The sequence below is a fragment of the Papio anubis genome, chromosome 15 (genome assembly GCF_008728515.1).
Source record: "Papio anubis isolate 15944 chromosome 15, Panubis1.0, whole genome shotgun sequence".
NCBI lineage: Eukaryota > Metazoa > Chordata > Mammalia > Primates > Cercopithecidae > Papio > Papio anubis.
Genome location: NC_044990.1, coordinates 1734000 through 1754069, shown reverse-complemented (window position 1 = coordinate 1754069; position 20070 = coordinate 1734000). Strand labels below are relative to the sequence as shown.

Genomic DNA, 20070 nt, shown 5'->3' with positions numbered 1-20070 from the left:
TCCTCACAACTGCAAGAGTTCACTGTGGCCGTGGCCTGAGGAAGTGATGAGGCGAATGAATCAAAGCTGTGGTATCACCTGCCTGCAGGCCAAGCAGGTGGCAGCGATGGCCAACACTCTCTGCCACCAGTCTGCTTGTGTGCCAGGTGCAGGCCTGCCCACCTGGGAGTTCCCTATCACACCTGGCTCCACCCTCCTTGCCAGGTCTCCACTGTCTTCTGCTGGAGACAAGACCTATATAAGGTCGTCGTCTGTCTGTGAGAGCCACTGAATGGTGACCATCTCAGTGTATTTTTCCGAGTATCAGAAGCACAAAAACAACTCAGGGCAACCCAGTCAACTGGAGAAAAACCAGATCCTGCTGCCAGATGCCCAGCCTCCTGTCCTGCTGATGGCCTCTGGGTGGTGGTGCTGACACCACGTGTTCACACCATGCCATAGACTAAAGACAGCTAACTAGCAGACTGGCTTTGGGGAAAAGGAATGAATGATGAAATTGAAATTTTTATTTGGGTTTGTTGTTTTTTTTTTTTTTTTTTTTTTTTTGAGACGGAGTCTCGTGCTGTCGCCCAGGCTGGAGTGCAGTGGCCGGATCTCAGCTCACTGCAAGCTCCGCCTCCCGGCTTCACGCCATTCTCCGGCCTCAGCCTCCCGAGTAGCTGGGACTACAGGCGCTGCCACCTCGCCCGGCTATTTTTTGTATTTCTTAGTAGAGACGGGGTTTCACCGTGTTAGCCAGGATGGTCTCGATCTCCTGACCTCGTGATCCGCCCGTCTCGGCCTCCCAAAGTGCTGGGATTACAGGCTTGAGCCACCGCGCCCGGCCTATTTGGGTTTTTAAGAAACAAATAAAAATGTCAAAGCATTTGCATTTACTCAGTGGCTTGGTCTTCTGCACAGTTAAGGACAGGCTATGATATTCTGGATGTCTCAGTGCACAAGAATACATATCACAGGCTTGAACACTTCTGCGGAAATCTTGCGATCACGGAACATTTCACGAAATTATTTAGATCTTGTCCCTTGCTCCTCTGGACATGCTGTCTTTCTTAATTCTTCTCTGTCACCATCTTTGATGTGCGTGAGATGTACATTTTACAGCTGAGAAGGAGCAAAGGAAAGAAAGTGTGAATTGTCTCCTTTGGTGGGCTACACCAAACTTTGGAGATATTATAATGGACTTGAAAATACCAATTAAATTCTTCTGACATACACTATGTGTTCCATAAATGTATTTCCAGAAAAAATCTTTTTTTGCAACCTCAAATGTTGTGCTGTCACTAATTTTCATAAGTGTACTTTATGACAACACAGACCTCTCTCTCTGAGATGTGGAAGTGTTACACAACACTCATAAAACAGACTTCTTAATCTTCTTTCTGTTGGTGTCCCCCCAACCTCCTAGCATTTTAAGCAATTTATGCTACTTTTTTTTTCAGTAAATGTTTGTGTCCATTGGATTATAAGCGTTATTAAGAAATACAAAGACAAAATATTGGTGTTGGGTTTTCTTTTTATGAGCGCTCATCTTTTAAAAATACATAATGAGCTGGGCACAGTGACTCATGTCTGTAAACCCAGCCCTTTGGGAGGCCGAGGAGGGAGGATCACTTAAGGCCAAGAGTTAGAGACCAGCCTGATCAACATGGTGAAATCCCATCTCTACAAAAAATACAAAAATTAACCTGGCATAATGGTGCACGCCTGTAATCCCAGCTACTCAGGAGGCAGAGGCATGGGAACTGCTTGAACCTTGGAGGCAGAGGTTGCAGTGAGCTGATATCACGCCACTACACTCCAGCCTGGACAACATAGTAAGACTCTGTCTCAAATACACACACAGACACACACACAAAATAAAAATAAAAACACATAATAAAGTATGTAGAATAAAATTGTGTGAGCCTAGGGGCTATGCCAACATAATCTAATTGAGGGAAAAGGAGAAGGTGGCGATGAACTAAGACTGGCCATGAGTCGGTAATTGTGGAAGTCCAGCTCTATGTACATGGAGACTCATCATTTTAGTCTCTCTAATTTTATATATATATGAGTTTTTCATAAGAAAAAGCTAAAAAAAGACAAGTATCATGGTTTCATTACCTTAACTAATAGTACAGTCACTCCTTCCATTCCGATTAATATATTTTTGTGAGGTACCTGTTTGAGCTATGACAGTCATCAAAAACTAATGTATAAATTAACTCAGCATAATACCAAACCTTGTATCTCATAAAACCTAAATCAGCATTTTCCAAGTTAATGAAGCCAATTTAATCACATAGACCTCACTAAAATACTAACAGTTTTAGAACAAAACATTCATTGCATCTTTAATAATAAAAATACAATTTTATTTTGTAAATACTAGTTCATCTTTACATCACCATTTACATTCTTACTATGAGGCTTTTAACATTTAGTTGTAAATGTGTAGATTTAAGAAATAAACATACATAAATGGGGGGTTACATACCTTTAAAAGTTTTCAGCATAGAGGGCACGGGTCAATGTGTAAGAGCACAGCCCGTACCCGGGAACCTGTATCCTATTTGTCCTTGCTGTCGTCAACGTGTGGTTCCATGTCTGGCACACATTTCACATTCGATACAGTTTGTCAACTAAGGAGAAAAAAAAGACACTTTGGAGTGGCATACAATAAGAATTTTAGAAGTGTAAAAATAAACTGAAACCCATCTCCTCATTTTCCAACATGGAGACAGAGGCTTAGGAAGGGTAAATCACAGAGCTAATGGATGTATGGTGAAAGAAATGTTTTAGGAAGGTTAATCTAACATAGACCTGTAGGATGCTTCAGAGAAGAAAAAGACGAAGCAAAGGCACATGTTAAGAGATAGCCACAATCATTATAGCGCAAGGTAATGGGAGCTGCACTGGGAGGGAGGGAAGGTAATGAGATGCAGAGGAGGATCTGAAAGACACACAAAACGCTCCTCTGGGCACTGCTTTCTCACTGTCAGTAAGATTTCACTTTAACCTATTTCCACACATGCTGGTATCAATCATGATACCCAGATATTTTTACTCATGGCCCCAAACTGCACAAAAAGACGTAATTAGCAGTTCTTTTGACTCATCTGGGGCCTCTGAGAGTGATTCATACCCTCCGCTACACAATTATCCACCATAAATATAGTTCAACCTCTGTCTATTCCAAGCAATGGTTCTTTATAATGTCCATTCAGATGCTTTTTACTTCATCCCTATAGGAGTCCCACCTCTTTAACTATTCTTTTGAGATCTCCCATATTTTTTCTCCTCCACCTAAGATAATCTGTCTCAGTGCACATTATTCTGGAATAGAGCAGTAAACAATCTTTCAGAATCCAATGGCAATTTTTGTTTTTCTCCCCTACATGTGCTAAGATCAAAGATGTGTTCAAGTTAATAATTTCTCTTAAAATGGAAATATGAAGGAGTAAATATCTTCAGTGAGAAAAACTAGTTGACCTGTTTTGTTCAAGACCAGTAACCCAGAGGGAATCGAAGTTTTGATTGTCAGTAAAAAGGAAAATAATTTGAAGAAGCGTGTGGATAGTGGCTAAGAAAGGCCAGGATAAAGTCTGGGCAAGCAGAAGAAATACACTGGTGAAGCATCTGAGATTCAGAAGAGGAGCTCAGCCTCAAGGTGGGTGGGGACGCTGGAATGGGTGGGTGGGGAAGCAAGAATACCCCAGTGACAAATGTACAGAGGGACAAGGGGGCTGCCAACTGTTCCATAGACTGGAGATCATTGTGTGGCCCCTGCCTGGCCCCCAGGACACTCCAAGCCAGTCCCCAGCTAGCCCTTCTGCTCCAAGCCTGTCAGCACACACTGTATGCAGCATTCCCCAGGCTTTCACCCTACCTCAGACCCCAGCAAGTTCCAGATCAAGTCTTCTCTCTTCCCTAGATGCTTTTCTGCCTGTGCCAGCCCACTACACCCTTGCCTCTCTGTACAGGATAACCGTCAGAGACAATTGTTTTGAAATTCAAGCCTAGCATCTCCAGTGAAAATAAAGCTCGTTAAGAGTAGTGTTTCTGACATACCATTTTTGTTCTTCCTTCAGAAAAAAGAGCAGGAGTAAATGAATTAAGAATGATACTTTAAAACAATCAGTATTTCCATCCCTGGTTTTGTCCAGCTATTTAAAACAGTATACAATGTACAGCTTTAGAAGCAGCCTCTTATTTGAGGGTTGGTTTATAAACTGCACGGTTGAAAATACATCCCAGCCCAGGACTTTACAGCTGATGATCAAGAAATGAACAAAGCCGGAGCCCAAAAAGACCAATATAGTCAATGTCCTTGGACAAATGTCAGCAGCTGCCAAGGAAGATTTCATACTTAGAATGGTTATTCGACTAGAGATTAGTTCTATTATAAGAATTTGTTTCCTCTGCATAAGAAAAGTTTGGCCAGGCGCGGTGGCTCAAGCCTGTAATCCCAGCACTTTGGGAGGCCGAGATGGGCGGATCACGAGGTCAGGAGATCGAGACCATCCTGGCTAACACGGTGAAACCCCGTCTCTACTAAGAAATACAAAAAATAGCCGGGCGAGGTGGCAGCGCCTGTAGTCCCAGCTACTCGGGAGGCTGAGGCCGGAGAATGGCGTGAACCCGGGAGGCGGAGCTTGCAGTGAGCTGAGATCCGGCCATTGCACTCCAGCCTGGGCGACAGCGAGAGACTCCGTCTCAAAAAAAAAAAAAAAAAAAGAAAAGAAAAGTTTGAATACATTAAATAAGTGAGAGTTCTAGATGCCTGGGCACATAATGAAAGTTTTAAAAATAACTAATTACACTGTTTTCCAAGTGGGTTCAAAGATTTTCAGCAAAATAAAAAGAAGTTTTGTTTTTAAAATAAAGTACACCAAAGGAATAATATACTTCTGTATTTCGGATGGCTAAAGCTTAGAAATATGAACCCCAGAGTTTCATTTGTGCCATTTATTTATTCACTTATATACTCACTCATTGAATGTCTATTACATGCTGGGCATTGTGGTAGGTGCTAGAGAAGCAGGGAAAAGGAAGACATCTCACCCACAAGGATGTCAAATTGTGGGAGAAAGACATTGTTCTTAAATGTGCCACGTTTTAATAGGAATCTAAACTTATCTTGGGCTTGAGGCAATAACTGAGTAATAGATGCCAGGTTTCATAAAATACCTAGAGGAACTGTGTGAATTAGGCAGTTGGAATTATACAAGTAAAGACTGTGGTTTCTGGAAATCAAGAATAAGCTACAAGATAAGACATCCAGGGTGTCCAAACATATCCTAGAAGTCCTATAATCACCAGGACACAAGCTAGATGTCAATAGTCCACAAAAGCAGGACATGTGCCAAGAGCTACCAGAGTTAGCAGAGGTGAAAGACAGTCCAGAGGTTGACAAAGTCAGGCTAGATTCGAAAAAGCAGGAAAGTCTCGGGTTAAGATGGGCTAGTGATCTAGAATCATGGACATTCAGTCAAGCTCATTTGTGTTCACAGGGCAGAAGTAAACCAAACCTTGACCACAGTAAACGCATATCTGTCATAAGCCTACCACGTGCCAGGCATTTGGCTAGTCGCTTTATATAAAATATCTCATTTAGCTCCCCCACCCCAAACTGTAAGAGGGTTGTTCACAGATGAGAAAATTGAGACTCAACGAGATGAAATACCTTACCCCAAATAGCAATGATCACCTGCCGAATCGTGAGTTATTTACAAATGAGAAAATGGAGACTCAGAAAGATTAAATAATTTGCCCCAAACCACAGTGATCATCCTGGTAGAGCTAGGATTCAAACCTTGAGGTCTGGCTCAAAAGTCTGTGAAGTGAGGCTTATCTCTCTACTTCCTGCCTGGGAAAGCACACTGAAAGTGAGTCCAGAAGCTGAGGGAAAAGTGAGGAACCTCTGACTGCAGATGAATTTAGACAAGCCAGCTAAGAGAAAGGGAGCAAGGATTAAGGGCAGATAATAACAAAGTGATCCATGGGACTTCCATTGAATGATCAAATTAGATTTCATGTGACAGGTTTTTGTTTTTGTTTCTTGAAGTTTTGTTTTGTGCAAAATTTCAAGACAGCAGTGATTATGTGATTAGGTGTCTTGGCCCCTTTGATGTTGGCTCCGTTACTGCATGCCCAACTAAAGCTTCTAATAGCTGGGGACATTTCAGAGGCTGAACAAAGAGTTTATTAAAGAGAGTTACTCAGGAAAAGTGAAGACCAAAGAATGGAAGATTGGAGGCTGTTAAATAAAACCAAGTAGTCTGCCTCAGCTACACCACGTATCACCAATGGAACAGCCAGGACTAAGCCTGCACCAGGGAAAACCTCTGGGTCCCTGCTGATAGACACATGGGGTTGGTGTGCGGCTCTGTCTCTATGACTTTTAGTTCTAGGTAGGATACGCGCTACTATCAAACCCTCTGTTGAAACTGAATTTAAATTCAACATTAGCAAATAGTGAGTGACTGAAATAAAGAGAATGCCTTGTCTGAGAGTTCTTTTAGCAGAAATTAAAGAATAGTCAAGACCATGAGCATAGGAAGACATGAACACAGATGCAGAAGAGGCTATTTCAAAAAACGTTTCACAGTTTCATAAGATGAAAAAAATGAAAAGGAGAAAGAAACCTGCCCACACAACCGAGGGCACTATCTTGTTTTGGACTAGGAAGCCATATTATACTGTCTTCCTACTCTTCCTATCATCCCATCTCCACAGCCTTAGAAGGCAGCCCCGGAACCAAAGGCCACCTCCTGCGGTTCCGAGCGTCGCCTCAGCAGCCGCACCCACGGCGCACGCTCGGTAGGCGGGGCTGAAGCCTGTCGAATGTCGCGAGAGTTCCCAGCGCTGGCGGTGGCGCCAGGAGACAAGCGCCGTGTAGCTGCGCTTCCGCAAAGATGGCGGCGGCTGCGGGGAGCTGCGCTCGGCTGGCGGCCTGGGGCGGAAGACTGCGACGGGGGCTCGCTGCCAGCCGACGGGCTCTGCCGAGTCCCGGCCCCTTGGCTGCGGCAGTGGCCGGCGCCGCCCTGGCAGGAGTAGGAGCGGCCTGGCACCACAGCCGCGTGAATGTCGCGGCGCGCGACGGCAGCCTCACAGTCTCAGCACAGGTACGGGACGAACTCCTTCTGCTAGCCCCAGTCAAGCTCCTCCCTCCCCTGACGCCTTGGCGGGGAGTGGTTTGGCGCTGGGCGGCTGTCCCGGAGCCGTGGGTGTGAGCGCCGCTGCGGGTCGGGGCGCCCTGCGACTGGTGGGACTCGCTCCTTCCTGGACTGGCCCCCGCCCTGAGCCCCCGAGGGCCTTCGAGGCCGGTGACGGGAGATTCCGCCTCCCTTGGGAGAACCCCGCGGACGCTGAACACCACAGCCCGCAAACTGGCCGCAGTAATTTCGTGGTGATGAGTGTGGGCGTGTGTTAATTCAAGCCTCCTAATTCAGAATCTCACTGCGCCTCGCCCCTTCCTCCCTCTCTGGTCTTTGAAGTGGCGTTCACATCCACAGGTGTTTTGCGTCCAGTTACCCCGCTGGGATATACCTTTGTTAACCTTTGTAAGTTTTATGTCCTGTTCTTTGCATAGCATGGTGAAGTTCTGTCGATTGCTTTTTTAAGTCACGAAAGTGTCAGCCATAAAAATTAACCAGTTGATTTCCAGATTTTATTATCAACTTTAAGGAACATTATTGCATGATTATAAACCTTAATATCTTAGTGGACCATTATAAGTTCTAAGCAAAAATTGCTCCTAAAACCTCCATCTATTAAAGATAAGAGTCGGCCGGGCGCAGTGGCACACGCCTTTAACCGCAGGACTTTGGGAGTCCGAGGCGGGTGGATCACCTGGCGTCAGGAGTTCGAGACCAGCCTGGCCAACATGGTGAAACCGCCCCGCCTCCCCACGTCTCTATTAAAAATACAAAAAAATTAGCTGGGCATGGTGGCGGGAGGCTGAAGTGGGAGAACCGCTTGGGCCCGGGAGGCGGAGGTTGCAGTGAGCCGAGATCAACCCATTGCACTCCAGTCTGAGCTACAAGAGCGAAACTCCGTCTCAAAAAAAAAAAAAAAAAAAAAAAGATTCAAGTTCCCTGTTTCAAGATAAGTAATGTAACGCATTTGAAAATTTGAATGAGTAGTACTTTAAAATTTTTGTAGACCTAGTAAGTTTTTACGTATGAGCTTTTTTGAAAATTGAAAGTAGTGTTTTATTTTCTTTTTTAGATTTACATTATGCCTTTCTAGCGAAAAACTCAAGGAACATTCAGATACAACAAAAAAGAGAGGAAAGAAGGCCTTGTGAATTAAAATTAAGTATTGGCAAGTGATATTCCTTATTTGTATTAATAACAAATTATTATAAATTATATTAATGTAAACATAATAGATATAATGGAAAGGTCTATCATCTAGTGTTTTTATAGCATTTTTGTGAATCTTGTACCAAGGAGTTCAGTATATTCATCGTTAGTTTCTCTCTCTCCCCTTGATTCATCCTGTTTTTAAGACCCTTAGATTAATCTTCTGTGGAGTATCACTTTAACCACACAGTGTACCCTTCTTCAGAAACCATTAGTGTCTCATTTTGCTGACAGTAAAATGCACTTTTTTTTTTTCTGAGACCGAGCCTCCTCTCTCTGTCGCCAGGCTGAAGTGCAGTGGCGCGATCCTGGCTCACTGCAACCTCTGACTCCCCAATTCAAGTGATTCTCCTGCCTCAGTCTCGCGAGTACTTAGGATTACAGGCATAGGCCACCACGTCCAGCTATTTATTTTTATTTTTTTGTATTTTTAATAGCGCCGGGGTTTCACCATGTTGGCCAGGATGGTCTCGATCTCCTGACCTCGTGATCCGCCCGCCTTGGCCTCCCGAAGTGTTGGTATTACAGGCGTGAACCACAGGGCCCGGCCAAAATGCACATATTAAAACTTTGTCCTTCAGAGCCCTTTGAGTCACACTCTGACCTGACACTACTCAGGCACCGTCCCACTAAAGTGATTCACTCACTATCCCTAGAACAAGACTTAAATACCACTCACCCCCCAGCAGCAATTTGTAGACTCTTGACTTCACTTACACATCTAACTGGTTTTTTTCCGGCCCACTTCTAGTCTTTCTCCTTTTAAATCCCTAACTTGACTCTGAAAACTTCACACTAGTGTAGTTATTTTGGATTCTCTTCCCAACTCTCAGTTCTCCTTCCCTGCAGCTTTGTAAGTTTAATCTTAGCTAAAGTAATACAGAAACGATTTTATTATCAATTGTTTAATAAAGTCTGTTGGCATAGCATTTGCCTGATCTACTGTTGGACCGAGACAGTGGTTCTCATCCTTTTGCCACCACGGTGGACATTCCTTTCAGCATCAGTGGCTGAATACAGGAAGGATTGAGAGGACCCGTAGCTTGAAAACTTTGCCTTCACCTCAGTGATTTTGATACATTTCCCTAAGATTTGGGCCTGTTAATTCTCCTCTGCCACCACTACTTTGGGGACAGGTGTGCATAGTTGAACTAGATACATACTAGAATTTTGATTTGTGATGAATCTTCCATCGCCATACAGTTTTATGCATTAATACAGTTATGTTGGTATTCCAGGTTGGTAAAGTCTTCCTGACGTGCCCCTATAATGATAGTGAATACGTCTGGCCGGGCGCGGTGGCTCACGCCTGTAATCCCAGCAGTTTTGGAGGCCGAGGCGGGCGGATCACGAGGTCAGGAGATTGAGACCATCCTGGCCAATACAGTGAAACCCCATCTCTACTAAAAATACAAAAAATTAGCCAGGCATGGTGGTGGGTGCCTGTATTCCCAGCTGCTCGGGAGGCTGAGGCAGGAGAATGGCGTGAACTCGGGAGGTGGAGCTTGCAGTGAGCTGAGATCTTGCCACTGCACTCCAGCCTGGGCGACAGAGCGAGACTCTGACTCAAAAAAAAAAAAAATAATAATAATAATAGTGAATATGCCCTTCATTTTCAGTCATTATACTAAGTGCTTTTTTCCAATAAAAATATAAATTTATATTAATGAAGTCCTACACTTTTCTAGTTCCCATTGTGACCAACAGCCTGCATTTTTGAGGGTCAATCAGGAATTAAGGGTAGAGTTTCATGTCGTGAAACGGTAGATAAATTGAGACCTTCCTTTTTTCTTTACTTTCTTCCTTTCACAAGTATTGAAATCTTACTTGGTCCTTGACAGTATGCCAGGAGCAGGGACTGGAGACACAGTGTATGTGCTTACAGTTGAATGGGGAAGGGCAGTTTTAATACAGTGTGATCAGTGCTGTGGTCGGGTTAAATACTGGGTGCCGTGGAAGCATAGTGGAAGAGTATTTCACACAGTCTTGGTTTCCTGAAGGAATTATGTGTAGGTTGACACCTGGAGGGTGATTGCAAGTTTGCTAGGCAAAGAGAAGGGGAAGAGTTTCGTTGGCAAAGGACATAGCTTTACAGAGGGTCTGAAAGTAAGAGTTTGACTCAGCAGAGTAAGAGCTGGGAAAGATGGGGTTCAACACTGGGTTTGAGCAGTGGCTGGGAATCAGATCATTACGTGTCCCATAAGCCATGTGACATTAATTTTTATCTTGAGGACAGCAGGAAGCCGTTGCAGGATTTCTTAACCCTCATGGAGCCCCATATGTCCATGCATAGAATTTAGGGGATCTGTGAACTTAGAAAAAATACTGCATTTTTGTTTTCATTGACAAAATTTCATTGACAAAAATTTTGTTTCATTTTTGTTTTCATAAATTGTTTAATGTTTTCTTCAATTCATTTAATGAATGTAGGCAACAAGCTATAGTGATATTACAGTAACTGCCTTTGTCATCAACAGAAATCTCAGATATTTTCCTACTATATTAAAGTTGTTATGAGTATTTCAGAGTATCACTTCTTCAAAATGAAAGTGCTTTTTAAAACTGCCACCATATCAATTTAATGCGTAAATAAGTCCATGTAATACTGTATCACAAATTTGTTTGTGACCTTTGGAAAGAGTATTGGGACTTTAGTAAAGAGAGTGAATTGAAAATTAGATTTAGGGAGCTGTTGCAGTAATTCAGGAGAGAGTTGATGATAGCTAAATTAGTGGATGAATTTAAAATACATTTAAAAGATAAATTAGTAAAGACTCTGAATTGCAAGTCTATGTATTGTATTGTTACACCTAGGCAACAAAATAGTGCCTCCAACAAAGAAATTCTTAGTGGAACTTGTTTTTGATCATGTCAGCACATCAGTTACTTCTATGTAAACTGCTGCTTTTGAAATAACATTTGAAAACTTTTTTAAGCTTTTAGTATTACTCCCATTACAATGTTATATTTGATTCAGACATGTAAAATCAGAAACCATAGGAGGAGATAGATTTATTCTCTTGTTCCAGTCCATTCTGCTGTAAAAGGATAGCTGCATTCTTAAGCCTTGATACATTTTATGAAATTATAAAAAGTTATTTCAATGGAGAAAGGAGGTTTAGGAACAAGAGAGTTTTAGAGTTGCAAGGTTGAAAATATTTCTTTCCTGTAGGAATTTAAATAATAAGTGTTATGGCAGTGGTCCTCAACCTTTTTGGCACCAGGGACTAGTTTCATGGAAGACAATTTTTCCACTGACGGAGATGGGGGTGGTTGCGGGATGTAACGGCTGCACCTCAGATCATCAGGCATTAGTTCGATTCTCGTGGGAGTGCAGCTCACAATAGGTTTTGCGCTCCTGTCAGAATCTAATGCTACTGATCTGACAGGAGGTGGAGCTCATGCGGTAAGCTCTTTTCACCCACCATGCGCCTTCTGTTGTGTGATCTGGTTCCTAACAGACCATGGACCGGGGACCCCTGTGTTGTGGTTACTATTGTATTTTGTTATTAGAAGCTAGAATCATATATTGGCAAATCCGAACTGATTAAAACAAACCTCCATTTCACTAAGTAGATATTCAACAGTAGATGATGAGACTAAAAGTAAAGCTTTCTGAATCATTACTTCTTTTTTTTTGTTTGTTTTTGGAGATGGAATCTTGCTCAGTCACTCAGGCTGGAATGCAGTGGTGCAATCTCGGCTCACTGCAACCTCCGCCTCCCGGGTTCAAGCAATTCTCCTGTCTCAGCGTCCCGAGTAGCTGGGACTACAGGTGCATGCCACCACGCCCAGCTAATTTTTGTATTTTTAGTAGAGATGGGGTTTCACCATATTGGTCAGGCTGGTCTCGAACTCTTCACCTCAGTTGATCCATCCACCTCAGCTTCCCAGAGTGCTGGGATTACAGGCATGAGCCACCGCACCTGGTACCATTACTATTTTAAGTCATTGTAATAATGCCCAAAACTGGGGAAGAAAAGTAAAAACAGCAGAGCCAAAGTAAAATACAATATAGTTCACAGTTGACAACAGTGATGTTTTATTTGTTATTCACTTGTTAATTGCATGAATATTTCATTTACTCCCTAAATTTTCTTTCCAAATTATGCATAATATTGGTTAGTTTAGGTTTTTTTGACTTCATAACAGATTTTTGTTGTTGCTGTTTGCTTTTCAATAGAAAATTTTTCCACTACTGTTTGAAAAGTAAAATTATTTTGCATAACATTGTCTATAATGCTGTATTTTTTATTCTAAATAAATACAAATTTTTTATACAAATTCATTGATATTTTCTTGGATATGTTTATTTACATTCATATTTATAAATACATAAAACTCTCCTCTGTTATGTTTTTTTTTTCTTTCATAGTGCTTATAGCTGTTTGAAATTTTTTTTTAATTATTATTATTGTTATTATTTTGAGACAGAGTCTCGCTCTGTCACCCAGGCTGGAGCGCGCAATCTCACTTGGCTCACTGCAAGTTCCACCTCCCGGGTTCATGCCATTCTCCTGCCTCAGCCTCCTGAGTAGCTGGGACTACAGGTGCTGGCCACCACGTCCAGCTATTTTTTTGTATTTTTAGTAGAGACAGGGTTTCACTGTGTTAGCCAGGATGGTCTCAATCTCCTGATCTCGTGATCTTCCCGTCTCGGTCCCCCAAAGTGCTGGGATTACAGGCGTGAGCCACCGCGCCCGACCCTGACATTTTTTTATATACTTGTTTATTTTGTCTTCTCTTGCTAGAATGGCCTCTTGTCTTTTTCATCTCTGTATTCTTAGTACCTAGAATAATCACAGTCACATAATGGCACATCGTCAATGTTTATCTAGGGTGAATGAACTGAAATGCATTAGATAACAAAGTGACCTTCTCTAACTTTGGTTTGATTGGCTTTTATAGAAATATTAGACAACCGATATCTAGAAGTGGTTAGAATCAGCTAAGTTATAACTGTCCCAGATATATTCAGTTACACACTTAGAGCCATGGAGACATGTCATGCCATATTCCCCTTAGAAAACGTAAGTAAATAAGAGACTTTGCTCTTACCTGCTGTGTCCCAAGGGCCTAGAAAAAAGTCTGGCACATAGTAGGTGCAGTAAATATTTATTGAATGGGTGAATTAATTGATGACATCTATAATGTTTTAATAATAGATATACCTTTGTCCCTGAAGTTTAAAGATGGGTCCATTTAACCTGTTACTGCATATAAGATTGCATTTTTAATATATATTATTAACATTTATATTTGTCTTTATATAGCAAGCTTTTGTCCTTTGCTATCACATTAAAATATCAAATATTCATTTTAGAATTTAAAATTATATTTTCATTTCAGTTATTGAGATGCTTCAACTGGTAAACCTCAAGCCATTTAAATTAGTTTTAAATTTGGAAAATAATCCTGACATGGCAAAAACCAACTATATTAATAAACTATTTCTACATCTTAGTTGAGTGCATGTTACACATTTTACACCAACTGAAGATATAACAAGCTCTGTATCTTAACAATTGGCTGAAAATCCTGTTAGCAAGAGAATGGCTTTGGTTTACATACTCTGTGTTTGAGGTAGAGAGTAAGCCCTGTAAGAACCTGAATGTGAGGCCGGGCGCAGTGGCTCATGCCTGTAATCCCAGCATTTTGGGAGGCCGAGGCGGGTGTATCGCTTGAGGTCAGGGGCTCAAGACCAGCCTGGCCAACATGACAAAACCCCATCTCTACCAAAAATACAAAAATTAGCCAGGCATGGTGGTGTGTGCCTGTAGTCCCAGTTACTTGGAAGGCTGAGGCAGGAGAATCGCACTGCACTCTAGCCTGGGTTACAGAGCCAGACTCCGTCTCCAAAAAAAACAAAAACAACAAAAAAGAACCTGAATGTGGCTGACTTAGGCTTCAGGGGTGAGAGAAAGCTGCTTTGCATAATACAAGCAGAAGAATTTGGAGCATATAAGGGAAATGTGGGGGGAAGTGAGTACTAAGAGTGGAGATGGAGGGAGAAGGAAGGACGGGATTGGAAAGGCATTAGTCTTAAGATCTCTGTAGTCTTAAGAAACTCTGTAGTCTTAAGATGTCCCCTTCTTTCATCCCATCATAAGTAAAGTCTAGCAAATGCACAAGTGCTTGGATAGAGTTGCACAAGGCTCCCGTGGTTTTAAGCAGAAGTAGCGCTGGATGGAAGTGATGAAAGAGGAGACATGGAGAGTGTAAGTACCTCCACTGCCCCAGTTCTTAGCGACAGTCCTGGAAGGATTTTGAATATTCCTAGATTGTAAAATTAAAGGTAGGATTGATCTCTATCAGAGTCCAATAAGGAGACAGAAATCAAACCAGTAATCTGAAGAAGGAAATTTAATGTAAAAAAGTAGTAGAAGGTAATTGACTACTAAGGGAGTAATACTCACAGAGGTCCAGAAGTAGCAGGTGTCAAAAAGTAGCTCCTGCCTCTAGGCTGAAGAAGAGTGGACCGTGAAGGAACTAAAGACTTAGGAGAGGTATCCTCCTCCACCCCAAAGCGGAGATTCAGCCTTTTTCAAGAGGCTGTGCCTATCACAAGAGTATAAAGCCTGCTGCAGCTGAAGAAGCTTGTCAGATGGTGACACAGCACCTGACAAGAATAAGTACACCCATTAATGGCTGTGGGGGAAGTAAGAATTGAGGCTATCATTCCTTTCCATTTACGAAAAGACTTTTCTAGCCATCCTGTAAAGGGGTCATTTACCCCGAGTTGCTGGCTAACTCATTGGACAGAGCAGTCAGACCTTGCAATGCCTTTGTTATAGTTCCATTAGGGGCAGTGTTGTTTGGGACGAAGGTGTAACATTGAGTTTTAATCATGGTGCAAACTCCTCCTCTTTTTGCTAATATCATGTCTAAGGCTATCTGATTTTCCGAAGCCATCTGGCTAGTAGCCCTTAATTGTTCAGCTATTCCTTTAATAGCATTTTTAGTGTAGTTAATAAATTGCTGTTGGTTGTAGTAGATGTGGGTTATCTAATCTACATTTTTATTGTTACCTATCAAATAGTGACATAAATCCTGCAGCTATTTGATTTTGGGCTTTAAATTGATCTGGAATTCCCTGTGGGATTCTAATTGTGTCTAAATAGATCTAAGAGTCTAAAGACCCATAAGGGGCTTCTCTCACTTTACGATGTCTTATTTTTCCTTCCTCTGGTTGACGAAATGCCAGGGTGAAAGGGATAGCCAGTTGGACTAAAGCACAAGTGCCACTCCAGTTATTCAGCAGAGTGCCCAGTAAAGGTCCACCACAATACCACCACACATCCGCTCAGGGATGAACAAGGGCTGACTGATTGATAAGCTCTTCAAAATTCTTAAGCTCACTGCATCCCTTCAGGTCTCCAAGGAACGCTAAGTTTCCTCCCTGTCATGAGAGACATGAAGTGAACGTAGTGTTGGGAGATGGAAGCTGGAGGGCCCTTGGGGGCTGACCCACAAGGTGCCGGACTTCGGGATATAGCAGAGAGAGAGCTTGGCATGACTTATTACTCCCGGCTGTAGAATCCTGGAAAAGAACTACCATGCAGCCCACACCTGGTCAACTGGAGGACCACCTTAGTGGAAAGGGGACAGTTTGGGCCTCTGACCTGCCATGTGCACAAGCATAACAGTTGCTTTTGTTTAACATTGTGGATGGAATATTTGAGCCATTCTAACCAGGCATTTGCATCTTGGTATCCTATTTTAATTGCCAAAGTTTGTTTTAAGTCTTTAACTCCTGTGATCCTCTAGTAAAATGAATGTGTGGTTTTAGGAAATTACAAAAACCGGTTGGGGCAGTCCATCCTTGCTCTTTAGTGGTCCACAGAACGTTGGACCAACTACGGCATAAAAGCTCTACATCGGGGGGCAAGACTCCTGTTTGACACTGGGGTCTGTATTGAAATGCTGAATTTGATATTATTTACTTAATAAAATTTAAGTTGGATGTCTTTTATGTTCAGAGAAAGCAGAATGCCTCCACCTGTGCAGTTCAAAGTCTGATTTCTTTGAATCTATCAAAAAAGAAAAATCAAGATTCAGTGTTCACTGAAATTTCATCTACTTTAAGTGCACATTTAGTGTTTAGTATCTTATAACTACCATTCTAAAGTACTTATACCTAACTATTTAGCTTTTATTCATCATTTTACTAATACTTAGTGTAGTCTTTAATTCATGATAGATACTAATAAATAACTGTTAAGTGAATAAGTGAGTGAATGAATGAATGGTAAGAGTGTCCAGCTAAAGCTGTGCTTAAAATGGCTAAATTCAGTTCAAAGTCAGCATGCTTTTCCTCCGATCTACAGTCCATTCATATTGTTCCTATACCTACTTGCATTTGCAGTTTTAAAGCATTTTCACCTATCACTGAGTAGTGGCTACTCTCCAGAATGTTCCTTAATTTAGGTTTAATTGATGTTTTCTCATGATTCTTGCACTTTATTTAGGTTTAGTTGATGTTTTCTCATGATTCTTGCACTTTTTTCACAAATGCCACTAAAGCCGTGCTGTGCTCTTTTCAACGCGTCGTATTAGGAGGTACACAAATTAGATTTCTACTGGTGATAATTACAGTTACTTTTATCATTTGGTAAGAAGACATCTGCCAGGTTTCTTCATTAAAAATTTAATAAGTTATTTATATTCATTAATAAGTATTTTGAGGGGAGATAATTTTGTGGCTTCATAAGGCTTTGTCCTCTCCAGTGTTTACTCATTTATTCATTTATGTATGTATACGGACTCATGGATTCCCATTTTACTCAAAGAGTTTCCATTTATTTTGATACTCAGTCGCCCCATATGTAACCAATCTCCTGAAAGCCGGTGCCTTGAATACTCGGTTCTCTCCTGCCCTCGTCCCTGGCAAAGGGGAGGAAGGAAGGGGGTGCAGCCAAGTCTTGATTAACCCATCGGAGAGAGGAGAGCTTTTAGCTTTGATGTACAAAATGACAGTTATTTTCCTAGGATATAGTAGATTATACTCTCTGAAATGTCAGACAAATAATGTTAATAATGGGAAAGGGAAGAAGATGCCTGGGAGAGCAGCTTCTAGGAAAATAAAATTAAGCATCTTTTCTCACCAACTTTAATGCATCATTTTTGTATGCTATATTTAAATGTTTGTGTATATATGCCGACCTTGGTACTGGAAAGATTTAAAGTGACTTAAGAAAATGCTGCTGCAAGTTAGAATTTTTAAATGGAGAGAAAAATGAGAGTAATAAACATAAGCCATAAAGAAGACTAAAATATATGCTGTAACACGCCAGGTGTGTTGGCTCCTGCCTATAATCCCAGTGCTTTGGAGGCCGAGGCGGGAGGATTACTTGACCAGGAGTTTGAGGCCAGCCTGGGCAATACAGCAAGACCTCGTCTCTACAAAAAAAAAATAGAAAAAAAAAGGGCCAGAATTGGCGGTGCGCGTCTGTAGTCCCAGCTCTTTGGGAGGCTGAGGCTACAATGAACCATGATCACACCACTACAATCCAGCCTGGATGGTGGAGCAAGACCGTATCTTTAAAACAAACAAACAAAAGACACAAGTAGAAAAGTTGGATTTTCGTAGCAGCAAGGATATTTTTTCCGTTGCAACAGGAATGAAAACAGAGGGTATGGTAAATCCTAGAAGCTGATTATAGACTAATTCCACATTTTCCTGCTGGAAAGAAAAGGCTTAAAAAAAAAACTGATGTTGAACTGCTCTGAAAAATAAAGAAGTAGATTCAGGGATCTGTAATCGTCAGAGGGATCTGTAATCTGCTCCTGGAGCGGGTAACCCAGATGGTTAGGGGGAGAGGGAATAGTTTACAGAGCTGTGAAACTGAACCGTGAGAGCGGGGATACAACAGTTTTGCTGAATATAGGACCAGTTGCCACAGACTTCTAATGGCTTTCTTCTAGTGAGTCCGCTAGTTGGGGTTTTTTAATGTTGCTGTAAAGTATTATCTAAAAAATGTTTTTTCATAAACCTTGGTATTTGACTTTAATACAAGTAATATATTGGGCATTAAATTTAAAAATTGTTACAATTCTAAAATGAGAATACCAGGTGGTTTGCTTTTGATATTATGTAAATTCATATTTTGAACTCATTTTTTATTTTGTGAGTACAATCTGACTAAAAGAGATGGTTACAAATTTTAAATAAAAGCAAGAAATGTGGACCATTATGTTTAAATAAGCAAAACTATATTATAACTTAGGAAGTGAATTTGCAGTTTCATTAGATGTAGAATCTCTTTTTCTATTCCATGTCAGTGAATATTTTAAACACTCAATGTAGTTAATAAGATTAATCTATTTTAATTTGCTCTAAGAGCCATAATCGTAAAATTAAATTGGCTTTCTTTTATTTCAAGCTGTCTGACCATAGATTTGTGGTGATTATTTTTGTGAAAAAGAAAAAATATGCTAACAGGACATTAACAATAGGTAAAACTGGAACTTATTGGAGTATACCGTTAGTATATTTGGTGCAGTGCATTGGTTTAATAACAGTACATGTAAAATTGATATGCCAAGAGCAGTAAACTTTATAGCAACATACAGAAGTTTAATAACCGTGAAACATTGTAATCCCAGTGAAGACTAAAGCTTTCTTGCAACAGTAAAGGAAGAATGCAAAGAAGTTTTTATACTTTATTGCCTCAGGTAAAAAATGTCTGTAGAAACAGGTAAGTGATGACAAAGCTTTGATGTTAATAAACCCAAATGGAAGTCAAAAATCAAAGTGTGTAAATGGCTACATTATGAAAAGAGAGATGACAAAGTTATACCCTGTAATTAGATGTAATTTGTGCTTTTGGCATAGCTGTTTGTCCTGCATGAATGAGAGGTTGTCTTACTTTCCTTCCTTGTATAATAGGACAGTAGTTAACGATCCTGCTGTAAATCTGTGGAGTGACTTTTCTGGGGGAAAGAACAACAAATTGTAATATCAAAACAAAGTATATTTAACCTTTTCTTTTGCATTTATATTGTTTAGTGGAATCCAAGTAAATATTACTGTTTGTTCTTCTTCTATAAACCATGTGTGTTTTAGTAGCTAGTATATACAAATTCTGCTTCTGTTACTGTGAATTTTGGAGTTTTATGAATTACAACAGTGCATAAACATACCAAAAGCCACTAATAGTAGCAGTATATGAATCTAAATGTTTTATTTATAGTTTAAAAAGCAGTAAATATTTGGTAGAGTAAATTAGTAGTTAATATATTCTCTCAATAATTCTTCATAAATAACATTGTTAAATGTTTTCAGAGTATAAGTAATTTCAATATAAAAATAATATTTAATGAGTCATACTTTTTAAGTATAGCCTGGCCTTAAAATCCTCATAGATATCTGTGAAACCTACATAGATATGTGGTTCCATAGATAGTTCCATAGATATTTCTAAGGAAATAAGATGTTATAAAATCTTAAATTTATCCACATGGATATCATTTGTTTTGTGTGTTGTGTACTAGAAACTTGATACCTTAAGATCGCAGGCATCTTTGTCCTCAGTCCCTCATCACTTAGCTGTATGTACCCTGCTCACTGCCAGCTCCGCCTCCCAAGCCATTCTCCTGCCTCAGCCTCCCAAATAGCTGGGACTACAGGTGCCCGCCACCACGCCCGGCTAATTTTTTGTATTTTTACTAGAGATGGAGTTTCACCGTGTTAGCCAGGGTGGTCTCGGTCTCCTGACCTCAT

General features: G+C 41.0%; 1 protein-coding gene and 2 long non-coding RNA genes across 5 annotated transcripts in view; 2 read left to right on the top strand and 1 right to left on the bottom strand.

Annotated features, from left to right (window-relative positions):
• Positions 1-765: 765 nt before the first annotated feature.
• On the bottom strand, positions 766-6856 carry LOC116270542. Its single transcript, XR_004178612.1, has 3 exons — positions 6750-6856; positions 2477-2621; positions 766-1101 (listed from the first exon to the last, which is right to left on the bottom strand). It is a non-coding gene; the product is annotated as an uncharacterized LOC116270542 (long non-coding RNA).
• MICU2 (mitochondrial calcium uptake 2) overlaps positions 6838-20070 on the top strand; it is a 94287-nt gene continuing 81054 nt past the window's right edge. Inside the window, exon 1 of one of the 3 annotated variants that reach the window (XM_031655753.1) lies at positions 6838-7106. In XM_031655753.1, coding sequence (XP_031511613.1) covers positions 6897-7106 — 210 coding nt within the window. In that variant the 5' untranslated portion in view covers positions 6838-6896. The remainder of the gene's footprint in view (positions 7107-20070) is intronic. The other 2 variants (XM_031655755.1, XM_031655754.1) reach the window with 2 other exon arrangements.
• On the top strand, positions 7113-8307 carry LOC108582824. Its single transcript, XR_001896657.3, has 2 exons — positions 7113-7544; positions 8212-8307. It is a non-coding gene; the product is annotated as an uncharacterized LOC108582824 (long non-coding RNA).